The sequence below is a fragment of the Corvus hawaiiensis genome, chromosome 4 (genome assembly GCF_020740725.1).
Source record: "Corvus hawaiiensis isolate bCorHaw1 chromosome 4, bCorHaw1.pri.cur, whole genome shotgun sequence".
Taxonomy (NCBI): domain Eukaryota; kingdom Metazoa; phylum Chordata; class Aves; order Passeriformes; family Corvidae; genus Corvus; species Corvus hawaiiensis.
The window spans coordinates 30,253,881-30,277,144 of record NC_063216.1 but is presented as its reverse complement, the minus strand read 5'-3'; the positions used below and the strand labels follow the sequence as shown (position 1 = coordinate 30,277,144).

The 23,264-nt window shown below is 47.0% G+C and overlaps 1 protein-coding gene across 5 annotated transcripts in view; it reads right to left on the bottom strand.

Moving 5' to 3' along the window:
- Nucleotides 1-23,264, bottom strand: part of LOC125324725 (coiled-coil domain-containing protein 134-like) — a 49,010-nt gene that overhangs the window by 6,275 nt on the left and 19,471 nt on the right. Inside the window, exons 17-31 of one of the 5 annotated variants that reach the window (XM_048300977.1) lie at nucleotides 23,037-23,131; nucleotides 22,187-22,361; nucleotides 21,929-22,076; nucleotides 21,091-21,363; nucleotides 17,865-18,030; nucleotides 15,692-15,796; nucleotides 11,659-11,769; nucleotides 10,913-11,094; nucleotides 8,451-8,532; nucleotides 7,798-8,003; nucleotides 7,003-7,084; nucleotides 4,899-5,005; nucleotides 3,946-4,077; nucleotides 3,673-3,782; nucleotides 2,161-2,376 (exon numbers count right to left, since the gene is read on the bottom strand). In XM_048300977.1, the coding sequence (XP_048156934.1) occupies nucleotides 2,331-2,376; nucleotides 3,673-3,782; nucleotides 3,946-4,077; nucleotides 4,899-5,005; nucleotides 7,003-7,084; nucleotides 7,798-8,003; nucleotides 8,451-8,532; nucleotides 10,913-11,094; nucleotides 11,659-11,769; nucleotides 15,692-15,796; nucleotides 17,865-18,030; nucleotides 21,091-21,363; nucleotides 21,929-22,076; nucleotides 22,187-22,361; nucleotides 23,037-23,131 (2,020 nt within the window). In that variant the 3' untranslated portion in view covers nucleotides 2,161-2,330. Of the gene's footprint in view, nucleotides 1-1,675; nucleotides 1,780-2,160; nucleotides 2,377-3,672; nucleotides 3,783-3,945; nucleotides 4,078-4,898; nucleotides 5,006-7,002; nucleotides 7,085-7,599; nucleotides 7,764-7,797; nucleotides 8,004-8,450; nucleotides 8,533-10,912; nucleotides 11,095-11,658; nucleotides 11,770-15,691; nucleotides 15,797-17,864; nucleotides 18,031-21,090; nucleotides 21,364-21,928; nucleotides 22,077-22,186; nucleotides 22,362-23,036; nucleotides 23,132-23,264 lie in introns of those variants that run through there. The other 4 variants (XM_048300976.1, XM_048300978.1, XM_048300981.1 and 1 more) reach the window with 4 other exon arrangements.

The window sequence follows — 23,264 nt, the reverse complement described above, 5'->3', positions numbered from 1 at the left end:
AAGTTGAGGTTGCTGATGCCATGTGGGACTACCTCAGATTTATTTCCTTTCACTGCCCTGGCAATTTCACCCCATTTTAACAGCAGAGGACATGCCTTCCTCTCCAAGCCACACTGTGTAAGTGCAGAGATGCCAAAGCTCCTTACAGATGTTCATCCATGCTTTCCCCACGAACACTCTCTCGTGTCTTCACACCCGCTGAGGGATGAGATGAGACAGAAACACTGCAGAGCTGCTCCTCTCTTCCCTTCCTGCTCCTCCCTGAATTGATTTCTGCCAAAGACAGCTCTGCCTGCTGCTTCAGGGAGCAGTCCAGGGAGCCAGGGCCTGGCCTGATGCTACAGATGGAAAGGAGTTTCCACCAACATCGCCTTGCAGCTCTGGCCAGCTGGCCGTTTCAGCAGCAAGCCTACCAGTCTGTCTCACTGTCTCCCAACCTCTTAATTTAGATGTGTTTTTCCAAAGACATGACAACAGATGCTGTGTTATAGATGGTTAGTACTTCCCATTAAAATGTTTTCAATTACTTTATAAATTTTCCTGCAGGAGCCTCATCTGAACCAAGCATCCCTGAGATTTATTCACTTAATGAGCTTGCAAGGCAGAACCATGCTGCAATGCTTTGGTTCTCAGGAGAGACTTCTGCACAAACCACCCCCCCCTCCCCACCTCCCCTCTGCAGGCGCTGAAATGTAGGGGGGAAAGCATCATCCTTTGCCAAGAGAACACTGTGGCAAAACAAGGAATGAAAACTCCCTGCCCCACGAATGCATTCCTGAGCTGCTCCTCCAACAACTAGATGAGGATTAATCTCTTGTTACAGCTGAACCAAAAGCTTCAGAAGTGAAACACCGCTGCTCAGACTCCTCTAGGACATATCTATATGGGGCTTACAGGACCAGCTGCTTCAGTTGAAACAGCACTGGCCATTTACACCTGCTCATCTCCGAAGTCCCCCAACCACCAAGCCCAGAAGCTTGCGTACCACAGGATTCTGTAGCCCCGATTTCCTGCTGTGATTTACAGCAGGAACGGGTCCATCCCAGGCTACCCTCGTGCCTCGCGTCCTGCCGGAGGGGTTCAGAAGCACCCTGAGGGGCTCGGGCAGCCACCGGCTCCGGGAGATGGGATTCTCCTGCAAGCTGCGCTCAAAGTAACGGCAACCACACAGGGACGGCGGAGTGCAAAGGGGATTAGCCGAGCTTACCCCGGCCGCGCTGCGGGAAACCCACCCGGAGCCGTGTCAAGTGGACGTAGCAGGAGGGACACGAGAGGATGCGAACCCTCGGGGCGGGACGGCAGCTCCCCGGAGCCGCGGCGGCCCGCTCCTCCCGCGGCTCCAGCGCGGGGCAAGGAGGAGCAGGGCGAGCAGGCGGCGACGGCAGGCAGAGCCCGTCGGGCACAGCCCTTTAACCCAGGGTCCAGCGAGGTGTCCCGGGGCCGCACTGCCCGCCCCGCTCACCGGCCACCCCGGCTGCCCGGGAGGGAGTGCCCCTCGCAGGTCTCGCTCGGGGAGCACCGGACACGTCCGCCCCGTCCCCCGGTGCCCCCGGAGCAGCCCCAGGGCTGCTCCCCCCCTTCCCTCCTGCCCCGCCACGGCCGGGCAGCTCCCCCCCCGGCCCCGCTGGGACTCCCGGGGCGGGGAAGGCTCCCGGGCGGCGCGGCCGGTCCCCACCTGCGGGCCGGGTGCCGGGTGCCGAGGCCGGCGCTCACGCCCGCCGCGCTGCCATGCGGCTGCTGCTGCGGCCGCCGCCACCGCCGCTCCGCCGCTCCGCCCCGCCGTGTCACTTCCTGAGCCCCCGCCCCGCCCCAGCACCGGCACCGGCCGCGCACCGGCGGGCACTTGGGGGGTCTGGAGGCAACAGGACAGCGGGGGCTGCGGTTGTAGTCGAACGGGTCACTCGTGAGCTGGAAAAAGTCTCTTCATCCCTACGGAACACGCAGCGTATCTGCTTCCCCCGGGATCCTGGCTGAGCCCCCACCGCCCCTTTCAGCCCAGAGCAAAGGGGCCACCCCGCAGTCCCATCAGGCAAGGCGGGTGAACAGAGCACCTCTTCCACAGCATCCCTGTGCGACATCGTTTCCCCAGGCAGGTCTGTATTTTGATATATGAAGGGCATCAACCAAGCCTTATCCCGCACAGAAAGGGAAACGGAGCCGTTTCAGTAACAGAACTTTTTAATTTCAACAAATCTTTTGCTCAAAATGAGCAACAAGTGACTTCCTTTGTCCATCTTCTCCCTACTACTCACTGGGAATAAACGGCAGGATGGGGTCTCCTGCTACATTCTTGCTTTGTTCCTCTGCTCTGGGCACTTTATCTTCTCATTTCAATCTGCAATGTGTGAGACGGACACTGCCACGCTTCCCAGACATCTGTCATTGACAGCATGAGTGGAAACCAAAGGAAAGGCATGCATGCTGTGGGAATTCCCACATTTGACATATCACTGACAGGAAGTTTTCATTACTAAACCAACCCTCCCCAAGCCAGGGAACCTCACTCTCAACATACGTGAGAAACATCAGTGTAGGTAAACCTGAAGAAAAGTCAAAGCTCGACTTTGACCAGAGGATTTTTTTCTTCCATGTCCATGATTATCTTATTCATGTAGCCCCACTGCTGCACTTCAAGTGCATCTAAGATCCTTCCTAACCACCAAGATTTGAAGGTTTCTTAATACATGAAAAAAGCCAGAAATGAAAAGTAACTTCAGCAATGTAACAAAACCTCCCATCCAAATTCCTTCATCCCTGTATGGAGAAGCAAAATGGAGTGGAAAATGGAGGCTTGATGGCCTCCACCAGGACAACTTGCCCTCTGAGTGTCTCACAACAGTGCAGTAATATCACACTGGGGGGTAAGCATGTGGACAAGCTACTCCTCACAGGACAAACACCTCACCCACCACATACTCTACACTTGGCTGATGACAGCATCCCATAGTGAAGGAAGTCCCCACACCCACAGGAAATCGCTGCCATGGCCACTTCCATCATTGCTACATGTCTGAGGCAATGCAGCATGATGAAAACAGGAAGGCAAAAAAAAAAGTTCGAGAAAACAACAAATACTGCATCAGGTTCCTTCTTTCTCCACAAGGCATCTGGGAGTGGCCCCTGCCTCCATCACCAGAGAAGAGGAGGATTCAGTTCGCAGAGGCAGACTCTAGGCCCAAACAGAATAAAATCTGGTAACGCCACTCAGTGGTTCCCAAATGCTCTCCATGTTTTGAAAGTGCCCGAGTTATATTTGAGTTTCCACTACTTCATGGGCATACTGGCACTAGATGGCATGCAAACAGAGATTAACTCATTGCTCATCCTCCAGGGAAATCAATACAGGGATTGTTACTGCTTTGAAGCCACAGATTCCCCAGCCTGCTCCCCTTTCATCAGACCACCTCTGCCTTATAGATTAATGCAAACCCAGCACGTAGACCCATCTTTAATCCCAATTGTCTCCTCATTTCCCAAATGTCTTCTCAGATTAGGACATGATGAAGTCTTTCATCCCAAAGTTAGCCAAGTGTAGAAGCCACTCAGAGATTTTCAATTTTGTTTGCCTTCAGCTGGAACAAGAGAAGGAGCAGCAGATTAAATATCCCATCTACCTCTGTTACACCTACCACACACATCAGCTATCAAAGGCATCTGCCCAGCAAAGGATACACAATGTCGTGATGTTTTACACACGTGGTCCTCTGTCCCAAGAGGCGATCCAGCAAGGTCTGAATGATCCCTGACTGCTCTGGCTCCACCTGACAATGACTGCTCTGAATCTGAGGGGTCAGAAAAAAGAATGATTTCCAGAACAACAGAAAACTGCTGGGCTTGTTCCTTCATACTGCCTCCCTCATCTCCACACAGAGCAATGAGATCTTCAAAGGCTGAAACACCTAGGGATTCCCTTCCCATTTTCCCAGGCAGTCACTGCTCTCTTACCTGACAAAGGAAGAGGTGAAGAGCACAAGATGTGGCCTCAGGCAGCTCTGCTAAGTTGGCTTCTGCTGCCTCCTGAACAATCTGGCTAATTTCTTTTTGAGAAATAATATTGCTGCTCTGATATCTCACAAACTTGAACAAAGGAAAAAATAGAGACATTAAATAGTGGAAGACCCACAGAGTGCAACAGTGACTCATTACTTGCAAAGACCTCTTCTATGTACCATTTCTGCAGCACCTTAACCACAGGCCTGATTTTTATACCACTTCTAATGGAACCAGTGCAAGTATCTGTGTTGATGGTGCTCTGATTTATAGCCAGACTTTTTTTGGTTTAAATTGGGAAGGAATTAAAATAAATGAGGTAACCTTTTAAAACTGAAATAAGAACAGCAAATACTCACAGACCCATCTTATATTTGGAGGGGGAAGTTTCACCTTAATAACCCTTCCTCTCATTCACTGCCATGATGGCTATATCTTCAGTATTTCTGCTGGGTAGGACCACATTCCCCCTCTAGCCCACAGACCCCATGTACAGCAGGGTAGTATATTGCCCTAACTCCCCGCCCTGAAAAGTCAGGTCTGTAAGGCTGAAGACGGGAGACAAGCTGTGATGCCGAGCAGTCAGCTCGCTCCCTGACTGGTAACAGCAGTTGCATGTTCTCTGCAAGCTTCCCCTCTCCTCCCCAGGGGTCCTAGATGATATAAATAAATGCTACCAACACCAGAAGAACAGGACGTGCTCACTAACAGCAGTCAGTTTCTGCAGGGTGTGGAAGTTCACTTGAAAGTATCATTATTAATATAGGGCACAAATATAGCGCCAGACAAAGCCACAGCAGTGTCGGAGACTCTGTGTGCGTAGCAGGTTAAGTACCAATAACCAGCCCACATGCATTTTACCAACATACTGGGAAAGATGGGGAACAGCCCACCCTTCTGCTGCTCACCAAAGTCATCAGCCTGAGAACTTCTGGCTGCAGAAAGGACTTCTGGCCCCCACTCAGTAGTGTAAAGAGCAGGAATCGGTGCCATGGCTGTGAAGCAACATGTAGAGCTGGGAGAGAAGGAGAAGCCAATCAAAGACAGCTGTAAAACTGCCCAAGTGACGGGCTGAACCCAGCTAAGGACAGTCTTCAATACTGACCCCAAGTTTTCTCTCCTAGACCCCATGCTGTGAAACACTAAGGGGATATTTTGCACTGTTCTTACTTGCCTTTTAATCTGTCACTCTCTGGGCAAGAGTTCAGTCAAGAGGACAAAAGCTTAACAGCTTTTCAAAGCAGAAAATACATACTGTCCATCTTTGTGCTGGTACAGGAGGAGAAACCTTCTCCTGGGGTGCATGTCATAAAACAGTGAAAAAATAAATTTAGCCTGGGGTTTTAAAAATAATACCCTCTGGTTTCAATATGAGGACATCTCTCCTGACCTCAGTTTTTATTTAGCTGCAGAATACCCTTTGGGTAATGAAGAAAGCCCTGTAACAGAAGCTGAACAAACTGAGCCTGGATCTGCATCAGACAGTGGACTATGGGGACCAGCCAGGCTGATAGTGACAATGTAGTCAGTAGAGAAAATATTCTTACTAATGAACATACACGATAACATAACATATATTAGGTAAGGCCATAAGTCTGTGATGGCATGAAGTCTTTCACTGAATGCTGAAATTAAAATGTTATTACCTTGTATTTATTGCAGGTTAGGAGCATGGGATGGACAAATAAAACAGATCAGCTGACATAACTTGTTACACTATAGCAACTCACCAGAGTGTTAGAAAGGTCTCTTTTCCACTGTCAGTCACATAACCTCCCTATTGCCACTATAAGAATCTTTTCTAAAGGAAAACAATACTGAAAAATAATGTAAAATATTTGGGGGATATCTTTCATCTGGGGAAAATGAGAAAGTACCAGCACTGTGCATGAGCCTACTCTGCCCATTTGGAAATATCTCTGGACTAAAAGAGGGTTTTAGAAAGCCTCAAGCAAGTCAACTCCTACGGGCAGAACCCAGGACAGACTCTTTCCAGTGTTCTTTCATGTTTCAGCCAAATACAGCTATGACCCTCATTCTGCTTAGAATAAGGAGACTCTTGTTATTGTTGTTGTGAACTTCAGCACCACAGCAGACAAGTTCAGCTGTTGCTGCAGCAGCATTTCATTAGTTTAATCCCAAATCAGCAGAGCATACCCTTTTTTTTTTTTTTTTAATTCAGCCTTTTAATACCCTCCCCTCAGCTACTGGCTGTCATTCATCTGCAGTATTACATCTTTATCCAACCACTTCCTCTCTCCCACCAGTGTTCCTTTTGCCTGGTGTTCATTCACTCCATCCTGTTCTCTATTAGTGTTAAAAAAACTGAAGTGAACAGGTCAGGGTAGAGAGAACTTTCTGGTTTAAGAACAGAGCCAGCACCTGGACTTTGTGGCAGGAGGCTGACAACAAGCAGAAGGGTCTCTTCTTCCCCCCCAACTGTACGATGCAGTCATATTATGTTATACTGAAAACATGGTATACATTAGGTCTGACACACACTCTGGAAACCAAGGTTGGAATTCACCCCTGGAAATCCAGATTTCCATCTTCCATTCCCTAAGGCTGCCTAGTACCCTGTTCTCCCTTCCCTTCCTTCAGGGCCAAACTGCGACCAACACTGTCCTTTTGTAAGACACATCATGTTGAGATCCTTCCTCCCAGATGTTTATGGTCTAAAGGTTTGATACAATCGGCCTGAAAGTCAAAGACTATTCCTATACTCCTTCCATTCCCAAACCTTTCACTCCTACAGGGTTGGAGAATTACTTTTTACCTTCTGGAAAGCATCTTGGTGTCCAGAGCCAAAGTGAAGGTTCATGCCTGCAGGGGAGTCAGGCGCTGTGATCTCATCCCACAAAGCACAAGATTAACTTTAGGCATACAAATAACTTTTCTTATTTGGCATAAACTCATTAAGCATTTGCTCCAGAGCACTACTGGATAGAGATCAAAGAGCTCAAAATCACTGCAGGAGGGAAACTAGGAGAAGAAAGAGCATGAAGACTTTACCAGCATCCTGGTTCTTCTCATACAGGTATTCTACTAAGGTTTCCAGGCAAGCAACCACTGCCTGAGAGAGCAGCAAGTCTTTCTGGAATACCAAAAGAAAGAAAAAAAACCCAGTCAACAGCTATTGCAAGAGGAAAATTCATGAAGTGTCAGGATCTGAAGAGTATGCAGCACAGGAAAATAACACCTTTCATCTCCTTCAAGGGATGCAATGTGCTGCAAATTATCTGTCACATCAAGGAGCCAGACAGAGGTACGGCTACTTATTTTGAGACTAAAAAATAATAAGTAACAGCCTCCAAAAAATAAAGATAGGAGTCCAACATAGCTTAAGAGTTAAATGTAAACTGATGTACTACCCCTGGAGCCCAGCATCACTTGAGCAAGTTAAATGTATGCTGATGCACTCACTACCCCCAAAAGCACCTTGCCAGGGGCATGGGGGATGGACTGGGATTTGTTACACTTTTCCCACATCTGTCCCTATGGATGTAGTGTCCCTGCAGAGAAGGAGATGGGAAGACAGAGATTGTTATTAGTACACAGAATTTCAGCTACCCAGTTCAGCAGCAGGGAGCACCGCATAGCTTGATTTACCTTCTTTCTCACTGCACTGTGCTGCAGCAAGAGCATTTTCCCTCCTCCTCATCACGTCTGTAAGGGATGGGAAATGCAGGCGGAAGAAAAAAAACCAGAGAGCCCCTTTGATTCTGCAACTGGATGGTTTCTTCTCAAGTTAATGTTCCTGCTTGAAGCCCAACACTGCTGTTGTTCCCAAAGTCATATTTTATATACCTGCAACTGGACATGCACCAGAAGGTTCTGCAGACTGACAACAAGCGAGAAGACCTGCTGCATGGCAAGGGGATGCAAGGCAGTGTCCTGCAGTGATGATGGCTGTGGTTGAGTAGCACCTGGGGCTGTGTTTTGGCCCACAATCACCAGCAGGGAGGAGGAAAACTTCTGTCGCAGGACAGCTCTCAGGAACTGCATGATGCTCACTAGACAGGGAGATGCTTATTAGTGTGTGTCAGTGTTTTTCTCTGACCTACCCTGTGTGTTGGTGCCTGTACAATAACATGGGAGAGGAGAGAAAATGTGAGCTTAATAGCCCACCAGAGTTGTCCGGCAGCTGCTGACAGCTGCAGACAGGAATGGCAACATGGGTTTCCTTGTTCATCTCCTCCTCTGAGACACTAACACAGTTCACACTCAGTTCCAGGTGCCACTACCAACCTCTAAGGAAGATCTGTCCAAACAAAGAACTTCAGACAGTTCTCTTTTGCCCTTTTTCACCACCAGTTACACAAAGTCAAATGGACCAAAGTTTCCAGATTCTCTCCAGCACCCCCATCATTCCATTCCATAGTCACCAGCTCTCCCTTGTTGCTTGTATCATGGTACTAGTGGCTGCTTCCAGACAAATCCCCCTAACAGGTGCAAAATACCTAACAGCAGGATTGGCTTCTTATTCCTGAAGATGACTGCATTCAGGACTTCTGTAAGGTCTACAGAGAGTGTCTGATGAACCTACAAGAGAATTAAATAGAAGAAAAAAAGTGGTGCTGGTTTGGAGCACAGAGAAAGCTGCCTTACATACTTCTAGACCTTAGATACTACCCCATGGTGACCACTGAAAGCCAAGGCAACAGCAACAGGGATTCAGGAGGCTGATGCAGAAGGGGGAGTTACATCATTGGACCCTCAAGTTTCACTCACCACCAGTTGCCAGAGCTGCACAGCTTCCAAACCACAGCATACCTTGTCTGTCTTGTTCTCACTACTCCCTGCAGGCCCTCTGGCATGTGGCTGTCAGCCTACCAAGCACATGAAGTGGCAGGAACAGCAATCGCCAAACAAAACAGCAATCGCTCTACCTTAGCCACAGAATGAGGCAGCAAGACTGAGGAGCCAGGCAGCCAAAAACCAGCAGTGGCAAGAAGCTGTCCCTGCCTGCTGGAGCTGGGGCCTGCAGGGAGCCCAGGGATAGGAACTATTGCATGGGCAAAAGTGGCAGAGGAGTTTAGGGACCTGGGAACTAGGTGAAACAGGAAAGGTCAGCTTGAGACGGAAGTCTTCAATACATTGTTTCCTTCACAGAACAGCCATTCAACAGCAATGGCATGAAGGCTCAGAGAACCCCAGAAGGGTTCAAACCCTTCAATAAGCCAGACAGTTGATATGGGAAGGCAGGCATAAGGATCACAGGGCTGATTCCTTTAAATACTCTTCTGAAGAGAGAAATATTCCACAGGAGAACTAGGAGTAGCTCCTGCAACATGGTGGCAGTAGCTACTCATCTCAGAACTGACAAGCCAAAGCCTTTAATGGCCTACCATTTATGAGCCCTGTTAATTCACAGGGTAAAGCTAGCAGCAGTAACACAGCTAAGATGCAAGTTGGCTATGGCCAGACAAGTCCTCACTATTAACATCAGCCTGAGATGAATGTGGCCATTTCTTGGAGCCATTGTTCTCCTTTAAAAAACTCCAGGCTCAGGAAGACAGCCCACCATTGGCTCACATTCGCACCCACAAAGGTGCTCTTACGAGGGTCTCCAGGATGCTTTGTGCAGCTCCAGCTACACTGAACAGCAGAAAGAAGCAAGAGAAGTGACTCTTCCTCTTCTTCCCGTTCAGCAGAAGTTTAGAAACACTGACGACTTAGAAAGGCTGAAGATTAGAAACACTGAAGCAGTCTTGAACCCTTTCCTTTTCCCAGCTGTAGCTGTAGTTTCTTTCCTCATCTCTGGTGCAAAAAGCATTCTGGGTTGAATATGATAGCACATCAGGCCAGTGGTATTGATAAAACCAAGCAAAAGGTTTATAAGCCGCTAAATGATTGCACTTCAAGGATCAACATGAGCTGAGAGTGTCACTCCCAGAAGACAAAGCTCAACACTTGACACTAGAATGCTTTTTGGGACTGGCACAACACCAGACACAGTCCTGACTTGGAAACTGAGAAGGCAAGCTGTACTTAGCAGCTCACAGAACAGGGTCAGGCTGCATTCCCACAGCTGACAGTCTGTACAGGTACCCTGCTCTAAGCCCTAAGCAGAGGCCACACGCTGACCAAGTAATGGGTGCAGACTTGGTCTGGGTTGGTCTTCTGGAAAACATCTTCCCTCAGCATTAGAAATCCAACCCTTGCTTTTCTGTGCACATGCATGCATGTCCTTAATGTGATTTTATCATCTGCAAATAAGGGTACAACTCCCAAAGACAATAACTGGGCATAACTGCAAGAGCAGAGCTCACAACTCATGACATGCTCTTTAACTCCATATCAAGAGAGGTCTGGGTAGATACTTCAAAAGGAAACATTTCCCCTTGTATTGGCATTGGAAAGTGCTTCCCTCAAAGTTGTAATTCCATTATCAGCTGACAACTCCAGCTTAGCTGTCTTGTTGGACTGCAAAGCATCAAATACAATGACAGCTGCCCACATTCGTAAGATCTTGCTAATATTGAACACTTACTTTCCAATAATAGGTTCTATTCCACTATTGATCATTTTAGTAACGATAAAGCAGTTTACAACATGGGAGCTGTGTCTTCCACCCCCAGTCTTCCCATGAGAAAGATTTTAAAATGTATTTTGCTCTGTCCTGAAGAGGAAAGTGACTTGGATCAGGAGGGTTGGGCATGCACTTCTCCCCCTAGGATTTTTGCCCTTCTCTAACTCTTCAATGATTTGTGTCTCAGGCCTTCAGCCACATGCTAGCTCCCAGTCCTGATGGAGAAGTGCAGTGGGGAATAACTTGTGAACAACAACAAAAAAGAGAAATCAATGCAATCAGATTACAGGCCAAAGCAAAATACTTTTACATATATATATATATATTTACACACATATTTATTTTTATGTTTATCCCTGCGCTGACTCTGAACACTAGAGCGGTTCTAACCTCAGTACTGTAGCGATGCTGATAAAGCAAAAGGGATGCCACCAACAGCCATCCAGAGCACAGCAAGGCATCCTCAGATGACAGGTAAGCAGGTCTGGAAGGAGGGGACCACAGCCAGGTGCATTCCAAAACCTTCTGCAGGAGTTCTAGCAAGGACACGTTGGAGAGCAGCACAGCCACTGCTGCATGGGAGAAACATAATCAGGGAGGGTGATGGGATGGCACAGGTTAAACCATCTTGACAAGCACAAGAGAAGTGCAGAGCACACCCCTGGTGCAGTGAGGTAGCCCTGCTGCCACAGCTCATGTGAGTAAGGCTGTCCAGCTACTGGTATTCATCTCCCACAGCACAAGCAACTGCTCAGCCAGCTAATCAACTAACAACACAATAGGAAGGCTGGTTAGAGCTGTTCCCTAGCATTGTCTAATTTTTTTGAACTATGACAATACCAGGATATTTCAAACTAGGCATCAAAGGCCCACTGCTGTGTTTATGAACAAGAAAAATACAGTGATTCTGTCTTTCAGCAGCCAACTCTTGAATCATCAGGAGGCAGCAAAACCAAACCAAACTCCTTAACCTAAGAAACTTCATCCAAAATACAAAGTGGTCTTTGTTAATTATAATGCTGTGTCTGGATGGGGAAACATCCACCTTACCTGCTGAGACAGTTAGAATATAGTCTCTGATTGTCAAGCTACAACCTCACTGAAATTAACTTAGGAATCAATACAATCTTGCTCACCTCTCTGTTGACTACAAGGTGTCGTCTGATGAAGGCTCCAGTACAGAAAATTCAAGGATGGCTGCAGGAGGTCAGTGTCCCTTGGCCTGCATTTCCCACAGAGATTACTGACTGGAAACAAAAGAACACATGTAACAAGGACACCAACTTAACAGAGCACCTCAGCACAAGAAAGAAGTCAGTGAGGAGGGAATTCAGACAAAGTGAAAACAAACAGAGCATGGTACAAAGCAACAGGCATCTGCCCTACAGTGTTTGCTTTAGAGTGGACAGTCCAGTGGAGGATGATAGCAGAGAGGGGGGAACAGAAAAGGGTATATTAAAGGGCATTATCACATCAAGCAGTAATGAATTCAAAAGCAATGGACTTTAAGTTATCTGTTTCCACAGTGAAAAAAACTGCAGCGTGAGTTATCTGTTTCCACAGTGTGACTTGGATTCTAGTACTAGAACAAGCATGAACAACCATGTGACTGTCTCTCATGGTGACCAGACTTGGGGAAGCCATGGAGAGCTGTGCTCCTCCACTCTCACCAACTTTGCTCGCACTAGGAATAAAGTGTCATGTTTGTTGTAAGCACCAAACACTTAGGAACAATGTTTAGTAAGAGTTAGGGAGGGAAATCCAGGACTGCAGGGCTCAGGAAAACTGTCACTGGAGATCTTTTGAAGAGCTTACAGTCTGAGTAAGCAATTCTCAGAAAACATGCATCAACACACCCCTTCCATCTAAGAGGCCTCATTAGAGAAGTGTCTTGCACATCCACCCCTGAAGAACACAGTCTGGAGGCCAAGGGGGGAATAAATGGGGTGGCTGGGGTAGGGAGAGAGATGTGCAGAAAAATACAAAGCAGAAAGCAAGAGCAAAAGGAGCTTGTTGTTGGGGTCCCTCCCCTGCCGTGTAGCCCTGGGAGAGGGGCCCTGAGGGCACAGACACGAGGCTTCCCTGCCCCTGCTCAGCCTCGTTCCCATTGGTTGGTTTGTGTTCCCTGCGCGGGCAGAAGGACCCTTGGTCCCGTGACTGGAACAGTTCCTGGGCAGAGCCCCGGCCATGCGGCTGGAGAAATAAACATCTCTGAAACAGCTATCAAGAATCTGTCTGTCCGTATATATTTCCTTTCCACGGGACTCCTGGTTTGATATATGCGTGTTGCAGGATCCCCACTGCAACAAATGGTGGAGATTTGTGAGCAGAACGATCCCCGATCCCTAAGCGACTGATTTGTGTGAGTAAACCCTGGAAACTTTGGATTCCTCTTCTTGGTTTTGCTTTGCTATTCCATATCTAAACTATGGAGGAACCGTGGGAAGACTCTTGGCTCTCAGAGCCGCATATGGACATTTATCTTAAACTTAAAATGATTCTTGAACAACGATTTGTAAATTTTAGCTTGATTCAAGCTCAAAAAGAACTGAAACACTTCCTGGCATGGTTGTTTAAGAACTTTTTCTATGTTTCTTGGGATTTAATTCTTACCAAGGGCTTTTGGAAAACCGTTTGGACACAGTTAATATTGGAGTCAAAATATATGCCGATGGAAGAATATTTTCGTGAATATTATTTAGTTACTGAGACTGTTGAGCAATGTCAGCTGTGTCCTGGTGAAGGGAAGCCTGGCGCAGGGACCGTGCGGCCCAGGCCACGTGCACCGAGCGCTCTGCGAGCAGCAGCGAGGCAGTTCCCGCGCGCGGGCGGAGCCACGCGAGCCGCAGTGTCGGTGGCGGAGCGAGGCGCGGCGGGACCCGGCAGTGCCCGCCCGGTCCTGTGCAGCGCGTGGTGGAGCGAGCCCCGTGAACGCCCGGCCGAGAGGGGCGGCGCGCGGGCGGCGGCTGGAGGCGGTGGCGGTGGAACGGAGCCGTGCCCGGCCGAGACGCGCGCTGGAGCAGGGCGCGGGGGAGTCGTCGCTCGGGGGCCCGGCCGAGATGTGGGTGCAGCGCCCGACATCGGCAGCGAAGCTGCGACCAGAGGAGGCGACGCACGGAGAACTGAGCGGCGCGGCCCGGCCCGGCCCGTGCAGCCCCGAACGCGACCCCGGGAAGAGCGCGCAGGCACGAGCAGCCCCGACAATTCCAACACGGGAGCGACCGAAAGAGAGAACAAAGACGCAGCGAGACAGAAAACAGCAGACACTCGGAAAAAGGAAAAAATCATAGTAACTAAGATCTTAGGGATAGTAAAATGGTATAATGTTAAGCAAAATTATGGTTTTATAACAAGGTATGACAACCAGCAAGACATATTTGTGCATAGAACTGCTATTAAAAAGAATAACCCTGAAAAATGGATCCCAAGCTTGGGAGATGGAGAGGTGGTGGAATTTAATATTGTACTAGGGAGAAAAGGGTTACAAGCATCGCAGGTCACTGGGCCTGATGGTGTTCCTGTAAAAGGCAGTATATATGCAAAAAATCGTAGTCATGTTAGACAGTATCTCCATTGTAAGCCCCCCCTACAGTTTCCCTTTCCTAATCCCACCTTTCCCTTTTACCCTATGTCCTATTACCCCCAGTGTATTCCCAATCCCTTTTTTCACCCATGGTTTCCCTCACAAAACCATGCTTTTGCCAACTGTTTCCCCAAAAATCCCTTTCCAATGCCGAGTGGGGGATGAAAAGGGGGAGGGAAGAAGTTAAACCCTCTCCTGCCTCAGTTTCCCCACAAAGCATGCTCAGAGAATTCTGTCTCCCTTCTGTCAGCCCTAAGATGTTCCAGAGAATCTGTTTGGACATTTAAAGACTCAGGAGGGTGGCTTGTTTTGTTTTGAAACTGTTCTTGTTATGTTTATCCAGTTGTTTTCATTCTCCTTTTATTAAAATAAAACGGGTGAGGTGTTGGGGTCCCTCCCCTGCCGTGTAGCCCTGGGAGAGGGGCCCTGAGGGCACAGACACGGGGCTTCCCTGTCCCTGCTCAGCCTCGTTCCCATTGGTTGGTTTGTGTTCCCTGCGCGGGAGAAGGACCCTTGGTCCCGTGACTGGAACAGTTCCTCGGCAGAGCTCCGGCCATGCGGCTGGAGAAATAAACATCTCTGAAACAGCTAGCAAGAATCTGTCTGTCCGTATATATTTCCTTTCCACGGGACTCCTGGTTTGATATATGCGTGTTGCAGGATCCCCACTGCAACAGCTTGTGACTCCTGGGAGAAGCTGAGCTGTGTTCTAAAATCACAGCAGCTAAAAAGGCTGGGATAAAGAGGCCATGGTTCTTCCATACCCTCAGTTCCCTTGACTAATGAATGTCTGAGAAATGCTGCTTTCTTACAAGGGCAACACAGGCAGCCCTGAGATATGAAACATTCCAAATTGAAGGGGGTAGTCCTTCAAAGTCTGCTGGAGAGACCAATTTGTCAGAGCAGGGAAGAGATGAGAGGATGGATCAGCTCAGGAATTTTCCTCCTAGTATCTATTCTTTTTTCATAGCCTGTATGAACCTCCAGTAGCCAAGTAAGAAGGCAGAAATCACCAAGTAAGGATCACCAGACAAGACAGCAGGTTATGGTATGGTAAACAAACACAGCTTGCTCTTCCATCTTTGGGATGGAGTGGGCAAGCCCTGCAGTTGGTTGGGAGCCATATACTCTGGATTCACATTCCAAGGAAAGCCCAGTTTCACTAGACTGCTGCTTCCTGATAGCTGATTAACAGGACATGACTGGGGCCTGAACCCCACAAGACTTACAGCAAGAGTGGACAGGAAAGGATGATTCAGGGAGCACACCAGCCATACTGTCATGTGCCAAATCAACAACAGTCTCTGACCCTGAAATCATGTCATGGTCAGGGGAATACTTAGGCCACTTTGTGTGGTTTCAGACAAAAAATGTATCGTAAAAGCAAGAGGAAGAGAACCTGGATTTTGTTAACTGAATTAGTTACCACAACTCTTTACAATGCTTTGGCTATGAAAGTATCTCAAAGCAACCATTACTATAATGCAAGGTCCATCTTCTCTCAAAGGACAAAGAGCAAGCCCCTAATCATCTTATGGAACAATTAACAAACACTTCCCTGGAAGAAGATGGATGCACATACTCACCCTGGTGAAGCAGCTTGAAGTCTGTGCTGTCGAGCTCCCTGATGCCCTTGCTCCGCAGCTGCACCAGGAAAAGGAGGCTCAGCAAAACAGGAAGGTTCCTGTTAGCTAAGAAGGGTACAAACAGCTTAGTTTCTCAGTGAACTCTAAACTGTTGTACCTTAAAGTGTGCCAGGAATTGTTAATTTTCTGGCTCTGGAATGAGGCATGGGTTGGGGGAGGAAGTATTCCCTCTTTACACACACACACACATATATAGCCCCAACTTTATTCTCATCTCTACAGTCCCCTCTGGATCAGGTCCCCTTTCTACCACTGTGGGTTGGCCTGAGTTACACCTGAATCCTGCCAACACCATTTTGGGAGCAACTAAAGAAGGGGGGAAAAAGAGGCTAGGGTCCCTTACACCCATCATGAGCCATGTAGGGAGCATGTTCCTCACACTTTGATACTGCTAATAAGCTAGAAGTCATTAGCCCTTTCTAGACTGCTCTCTTCCTGCCCACTTGACCATCACTGGCAGCCCACACTTTTGACAGCAGCCCAACTGCACAGCATTTGTTCTCCCACATCTTATGAGACTGGGAAAATGCTGTCCATCCCATCCCACAGGGCAGAGCAGAGACAGAAGTGAGAACCCCACACAGCAGGTCTGTATGTAAGGAAAATGGGGCTACTTAGACCACCATCCCCCAGGGCAACCCTCTCCCTACTATTCCCTTTTTTGCAGTGCTGTGAACAGGTAAAGATTTTGTGTTGTATACAACCATACGTACAGCAAGTAGCTATCACCTCCAGAAAATGTTTTCACAAGGGCTCGTGAGTTTCCAGTTTTGAGGAGGAAACATTTATGGGTGTCTTTAATGTTGACATATTCCTGATCGAGTCCCACTGTTGGGCCTCTTTCTTGTCTAAAAGCAGGCTACTGTTTGAATAGGGATGCAGATTCCCTGGACTTAACTACCCCAGGCCTCACAGAGAGCTGCCTGTGTGCTGGGAGACAAGGAAGTCTATCTCCAGAGCACATCTGGTGTTTGACTTTCTGGATGGCTTGCCAGGATCTCAGTTAACAAGTTACAGATGCAGTATGAAGAAGAGCTATGCATCTTAGTGGCAGCAGAAGGGCTCAAATCTTGCAAAAGCTCCTCTACCTCAGTGTCCTACCTCCATCACCAGTGGTTTGGAGGAATAGGTCTGATTCCTACCATAGGAAGTGGATAATTTGCCTCCCCACAGCTCCTGGCACCTCTAGATCAGCAACAGAGGGACACAACAAGTTCAAATGTGCACAATTCCAAACAAAATCAGATCTAGCAGATCTTGTAGCCTCATCCTCTACCATGCTCCTACTTTCAGTGCCCCTCCTCTTCTCCAGCCTACTGACTTTGCTGGAGGTAAGGCAAAAACACTTTCCTTCTTGTTGCCTCCATCCCAACTGCTGCACAACAAAACACTTGAAACAGAGCAAAGCTGTTAAAAGCAACAGTGGCCCCCTCAGGAACAAGTAAAAGCTGTGCTAAGTCCCTATCCTAAAGGAACCAAGGACATCCTAGCACTGCTGCCTCTTTCAGTCCAAGCTCACAGACTGCTTTGCACAACACTTTTCATAGTGCGACAACAGTTCCAACATCGCAGACAGGGCTAGTAAGGAAAACCAGGATTTCTGCCAGTCACAGCTTTGCTGCCTTTGATTTAACAGAGTAATGAGATCTGGTGATACCACAGTCCCCGTTTGGGGATCAATATCATGAATGATTCAGTCCTTGCTCCTGGTCTCTGTGTCCTGGGAACTGTCTGTACTCAGGCACACCCAGCTGTTTTGCACAAAGAAGAGGAAAAAAGGAGGATGTCTTTCAGCCACCAGTTGGGCACCTATTCAAGCAGGAAGATTTACCAGCATAGCTCTCCATTTGAATGCTGACAGCAGTATACAAGACCCTTGCCTTGGCTTAACAATCACAGTTTGAAGCCGGAACAACCTAAATTGGAAAATAAGGCTCTCACTTCAAAATGAATCTCTGAAAAAGGAAACTAAATCAGTACAGTTCTGTCCATAAATTTCCTCATGCAGGTAAGTACTGAAGCTACACCAGCAGTTCAAAACCACTTTATCCCAGACTGTATCCCTACAGCTAGTTGCTCTTACAGCAAGACCAAGTCACAGAGGTGGGGTCACCTTGTAGGGTGGCTGAGCTGCTCTCTACCAGCAGCTGCTGCAGAATCTGTAAAAATCGGCTCCGAAGGAGGTCACAGACAAGGACATCCTCATTTCTTTCCAGGAAGGTCCTTAGAGTCATCAACACCTTCCAAGCCACCTCCACAGAGCTTGAGCAGACCAGGTCCTGCAAAGGAAGCAACACACACATTACCTTTCTACCCTGATTAGGTAGAAGTCACTGCTATTTAATACCATTATGCTAATCTGGTTCCTTGGGAAACAGTCTAATAAAGCACCATTCAGATATAAATACGTCCTGATTAAATAGAGAACTGAAAAAAGCAGAAGGACTCATGTCTGTTAGGCACCTCTAAATAATATCCCATTTAAAGAGTGATTTGGCTATGTAGGTGGTAACATACATTTAAGGTCACAGTTTTAGACAAGTGAGACCTAAACAAGAAAACAGAGTTTCTGGCACCTCTGCTCTCCTTGTTGGTTTGTAAAATCAGCTTGCATATTAAAGATGCTTGCCTAAAATCAAGCTCGTATGTCAGTCCATAGCTCCTAACTTTCAAAAGGCTGGCAGCCTTGTATGTGCAGTAGTAACATAACAGCTAAACTGCATGAAATGTACGTAAGCCAGGCAAGCAATCATCCAATCATAGGAAAGGGAAGAGTCATGTACACAGCTCACAAACCTGCTTCTTGACTATGGAGCTCTGTCTGGAGTCTCTGAGCTGAATCCCAGAGCCAATAGCCTTAATTTGGGCATAGTCTTCATGCTAAGGTGTGTAACATTAAGTTCACTTGCACAGCATGTACAGAGGTAGTTGCATAAGTATCAGGCAGTAAATGCCTGGTAGTGCTGCCATAATATGACCATCTCTACATATATTATGTCAGCACTACCTTTCCTCTCTTTCTGCAGTAGTCCTGGCTACTGCATTGCAAATGGTAGAGCTGAAGAGGTAAACAGGGAACTGGTCCAGCAACTGAGCCTACAGCCTGCCTAGACAGCTTGCTGCCTCTCCCAGCTGCCTTCCCCTATCACATAGCAGTAATGCATCCAGACTTCTATGATGGAGAGGAAATGGCTGTGGGACCCCATATCTAAGGAAAGCAAATAAGGTGAGAACAGGCTGTCTGTGCCAGAAAAAGCTCTCTAATTCCAAGCCGAATTCCTGCCTCTACCAGAGACCTTCATGAATAAAGGGCAGGGAGATGTCTGCACAATCATCTCTGCTGACACAGATCTGCTGCATATGACATTCAGGAATGCAATCTAACGTCTCCGTTCTCTGAGAGAGCACCTCAGACCTGGAGCATGGAGAAGACAAGTGGGACGGCGCGTCATCATGACTACATTCACCCCCAGATGAACACACACAGCACAAAATGACATGAACCAATGGCCACAGCCTTCCTGGTCCTGGCAAATGCACCATTGTGTTAATAGGTTCCTTCCTACCCAGAAGCTCAAGGTCTCAGATGAAGTCACTAACCATCTGTTATATCTAATCCAGACAATTATTAAAAGCAGATAAGCAAATAAGTCATCCTTGGAAGGACATTCATTTTTGTTTCACTGTACCATGCAGAGGTCTTTCCACTTCACTAGTGCATTCTGAGGCTTAGGTTATTCATCTTGTAAGTTTTCTTTACACCTGACAGTATATTTATCCCTGCACATAGCACTGTTTTATTAGTCCATCTAAATTCAAATTGATTATGCTCTTCCATAACTGAAAGGTGAATTGTCAAAGCCTGTGATTTATTACAACTCACTTTAAAGACTGGAATAGAGCTAAATGAATTTATTTCTGCAAGAGCACATGGCAACACAGAAAAGGGAAAGCAGGAATGTTGCACCATTCAGGGAAGGGAGATGCTGTTTGTGTTTTGCTTATTGACACACCTGCTTCAGTTTATGAAGTGATAGGTTCCAGAAGTACTGCCAAAGGTAACAGTGTGGGCAAGCCTCATGGGACACTTCTCCTCCTTAATTTGTCCTGATATGTCAACTCATTGATCGCTTTTACTAATGCTCTGCAATAGCTTCAAATGCCTGGATGTTGCTACCTACTCTGCAATATCACTCCAACTGTGAAAGAATTGCCCTACATGAGAGCCCTCCTGCCAGTCATTTCAGTAACCTTGGATATTAAAATTTACTTCATAGCCTCTCAGATCAGAATAAATACGTTCTGTAATGCCCAATGTCTCTAATGGCCAATGGATGCCCACTCGGAGTCAAACCTTGCTTCCTCTTATTTCTTCACCATCTGCTGACACAGGTTTGCCTTCTCAATGATAGTTTTAATTTCTCTAACAGACTGGAGAAGAAATATCACAGCCCTTAGCTTTTGTCCTTACAGGTAAATCTCATGTTCTTCTGTGGAAAAGTTAGCAAATATTTACTATGCAGCTAGCTCAACAGTCATGGGACAAGAGGCACTGATGGGGAGGGGTGACAGGACAGGTGGGAGCAGTGGAAGTGAGAAAAGGCCTCTAAGCAGCCATCAGGACACGGATTGTGTCGCGATTACATGGGCTAACAGAGCTCATTACACTAGCTAAAGGCAAACACCCTAGCCTGCTACTTCAAGGCCCCTTTCTCTCCTGCACTGATTGATTTGCCCTGTTGTAAGACTTTTATTTTATCTTTTAAGAGTAACAAAACATGTTACTTGCAGTCCTGAAAACTCAAGAGTACTTCAAAACTCTCTGACAAGAGTCTCCAGTTAAAACCAGACAAAATGAAAACCTCAAACAAACAGAAAGCTGTGCCCTCAAGACCTGTTCTCTGCATGTTGCTTTTTCAAAGTTCTTGTCCATCATACCCTTCTCATCTATCAGTAGCAAAGCATTGCTCCCAAATTTGAAAAACAGCTTCTTCAAAGGCTGGCACCAAAGAATCTGGAGTACTCAGCTGTGTATCTGGATAGAGGAAGGAATGGGGTTTTTCATGGCATACATCAGCAGGACCCTTCAGATCTCTCTCCAGCCAAGTCTCAGAAGATCCCTTCCTGTCACAGTAGATGGATGACAGAGAAAGAGATAACACACATACACAGTCCCATTTTCCACATAAGGCTTCCCTGGCAGGTGGAAGTCTGTGTATACACACATGGCCCCTCCTATCGAAATCTTTGGCTTCATAACACCACTAAAAGTATTAAGAACCAAAAATCCCCCAAAATCAGGGTCAGGATAGCAGCCCATCATTGTGAAAGCCACATACCAGTAAAATAAGCAAAATGCTGGAATTGCTCTTCAGAATGGGAAACAATGGGTTAGCACTATTCAGCTGATCGGACGTGCCAAAATCAGCTTCTTCAGCCTCAGTTTGCTTGCAGTCTTCCCAGGAAAACCAGAGTTGGAGGATTTGGTGTCCAAATCTCCCCATAAGTTCAGGGTAGCGCAGGAAGAATTTCAGCAGGAGAGGACAATGCACATAGACCAAGCTCAGATCTGGAAGATTATCCAGGATCCTTCTTATGGTAGACAATGACTTCTGGTAAGAGGGAAAGGGGGCAGGAAGACAGAGAACAAAATAATCACTAATACTGAATATAAAACACCTGAAGTGATGAGCATTTACTGTGAGAAACAGTCACACTGCCTTTTCAGCAGACAATCAATTGCATTAGTTAAACATCATTTTGTGAAGCCCATTTGCATCACAAAGGCCAAGAAACTTGTAGGCTTTATACAGAGCTCAAAGCTGTGCAGCAGCAAAGAGCCATATGGGAACACTTGAAAGCCTGCTGCAGAGGCTGGAGATGTGTTTGGGAGACTGAAGCTATGAAATTTATTATATTCCGTATGTGAATTCACAGCCTATCCAACGCATTTACACTTCCCACACATAACACAAGTTTATTCTGTCAAATCTATATTCCCCTGTGGATTTTCATAGTTAACTTTCCAGAGTATAGATGCACTGCACAGTCTTCACTCATTCACTGCTCGCCACCACCTATGTCAAAATACTTTCTACAAGAAGGTTGATGTGAGTGGGGAGAAACCTCAGTTTCAACAAAAAGGCTCCAAGAGGTAGGTATGAAATCTTCTTTTACCACGTCCAGGGCTTTGCCTTTGTCCTGACAGACAGCAAGGAGGTAAAGTGCAGCTCTGAGTATGTGTGGAGGGGGACAGTCTCCATGGTCCTGTGCTGATAGGAGAAAATTTCTTACAGCTACAAATAATTCTGCATCTGGAACAAACCTGCATTGAAGGAGATTGGAGTGGAAACAGTAACAATAGATATGCTTTACCCACCAATACATGGTATGTAATGGCCACAAACCCACTTGCTTTGTATACTCTTGGCTCACCTGTCCCCGAAGGTGTAGGAAAAGTATAAGAGTAGTATGAAACAGTGCTGGTGGCTGCAAAGAGACTGATCCAAAGAGAAAGGCTCAGGGGTTTCAGACAGGAGGAGAAGGCTTTCAGCAATGGTGTAGTTTAACTGAGGCAGACCCTTCTGCAGGAGCTCAGACATCTCTTGCTCTAGAAATAAAACTAATATAAGCAGGCAGGAAACGATGAGGAATGTCTATGGAACAACTCCACAGTCTGCATACACTACTCATACCTCTATGATTTGGCATCAATAGTCGCGTGAGAACTGATTTAACAGAGCTGGCTTTAAGGATGAAAAGACATTTCTGTCTAAGATTCCCAGCCCTTTGCTGATGCTGCCTGTGTAGTGACCAACCACTGCCAGTGGGAAAAGTGGCTCTTGTAATGTAGAAGCTTTCATCTCATTTGTTTGGGACTTAACTATTATGGAAAGTTACAGTACAGACAGGAAAGCCTTATAGAGTATGCCAAAGGGAAAAAATTACCTTAATCTGCAGATATGGGTGACTATGTGGCAAGTAATTTTGTTTCAATTAAGCATGCATAGATGTCCTCATAAGTGTCCCCATGTTAACAAAACCACAGGCAGATGAAATGCATTCTTTCAGGTAGGGTTCCAAACTCTTCTAAAGGCATTCTCTGAGTGCTACCTCCTTGCTGGACCAGACTGAAAACAAGCTGAGGGAAAAAATCTCTCAATCAAGCTATGTGCGTCCTCCCTTCCCTTCTCCTTTGTCCTTTTCTAATTTTTTTTTCACCTATTGCCTAAACAGAGGGTGGCATGGCCTCAAACTAAATGAAGCAATCTTTCCCCAGACTTGCCCTCCTGAGAAGTTCTCCTCTTCTCTGTGGCCGAGTAAAGGTTCAGGCATAAGCTGCAGAGGAAGCTGGAACAGGTGTGATTCAGGACAGGATTACTGTAAAGAAGAGCAGAAAGAGAGAGTAAAAAAGGCTAGAAATATCCTCTTCCTACTTCTAATATCACACACTGTCTGCCAGAACCTCATTTTACTGAATGATCACGTACAAGCACCTGCCCCATCACAAGAA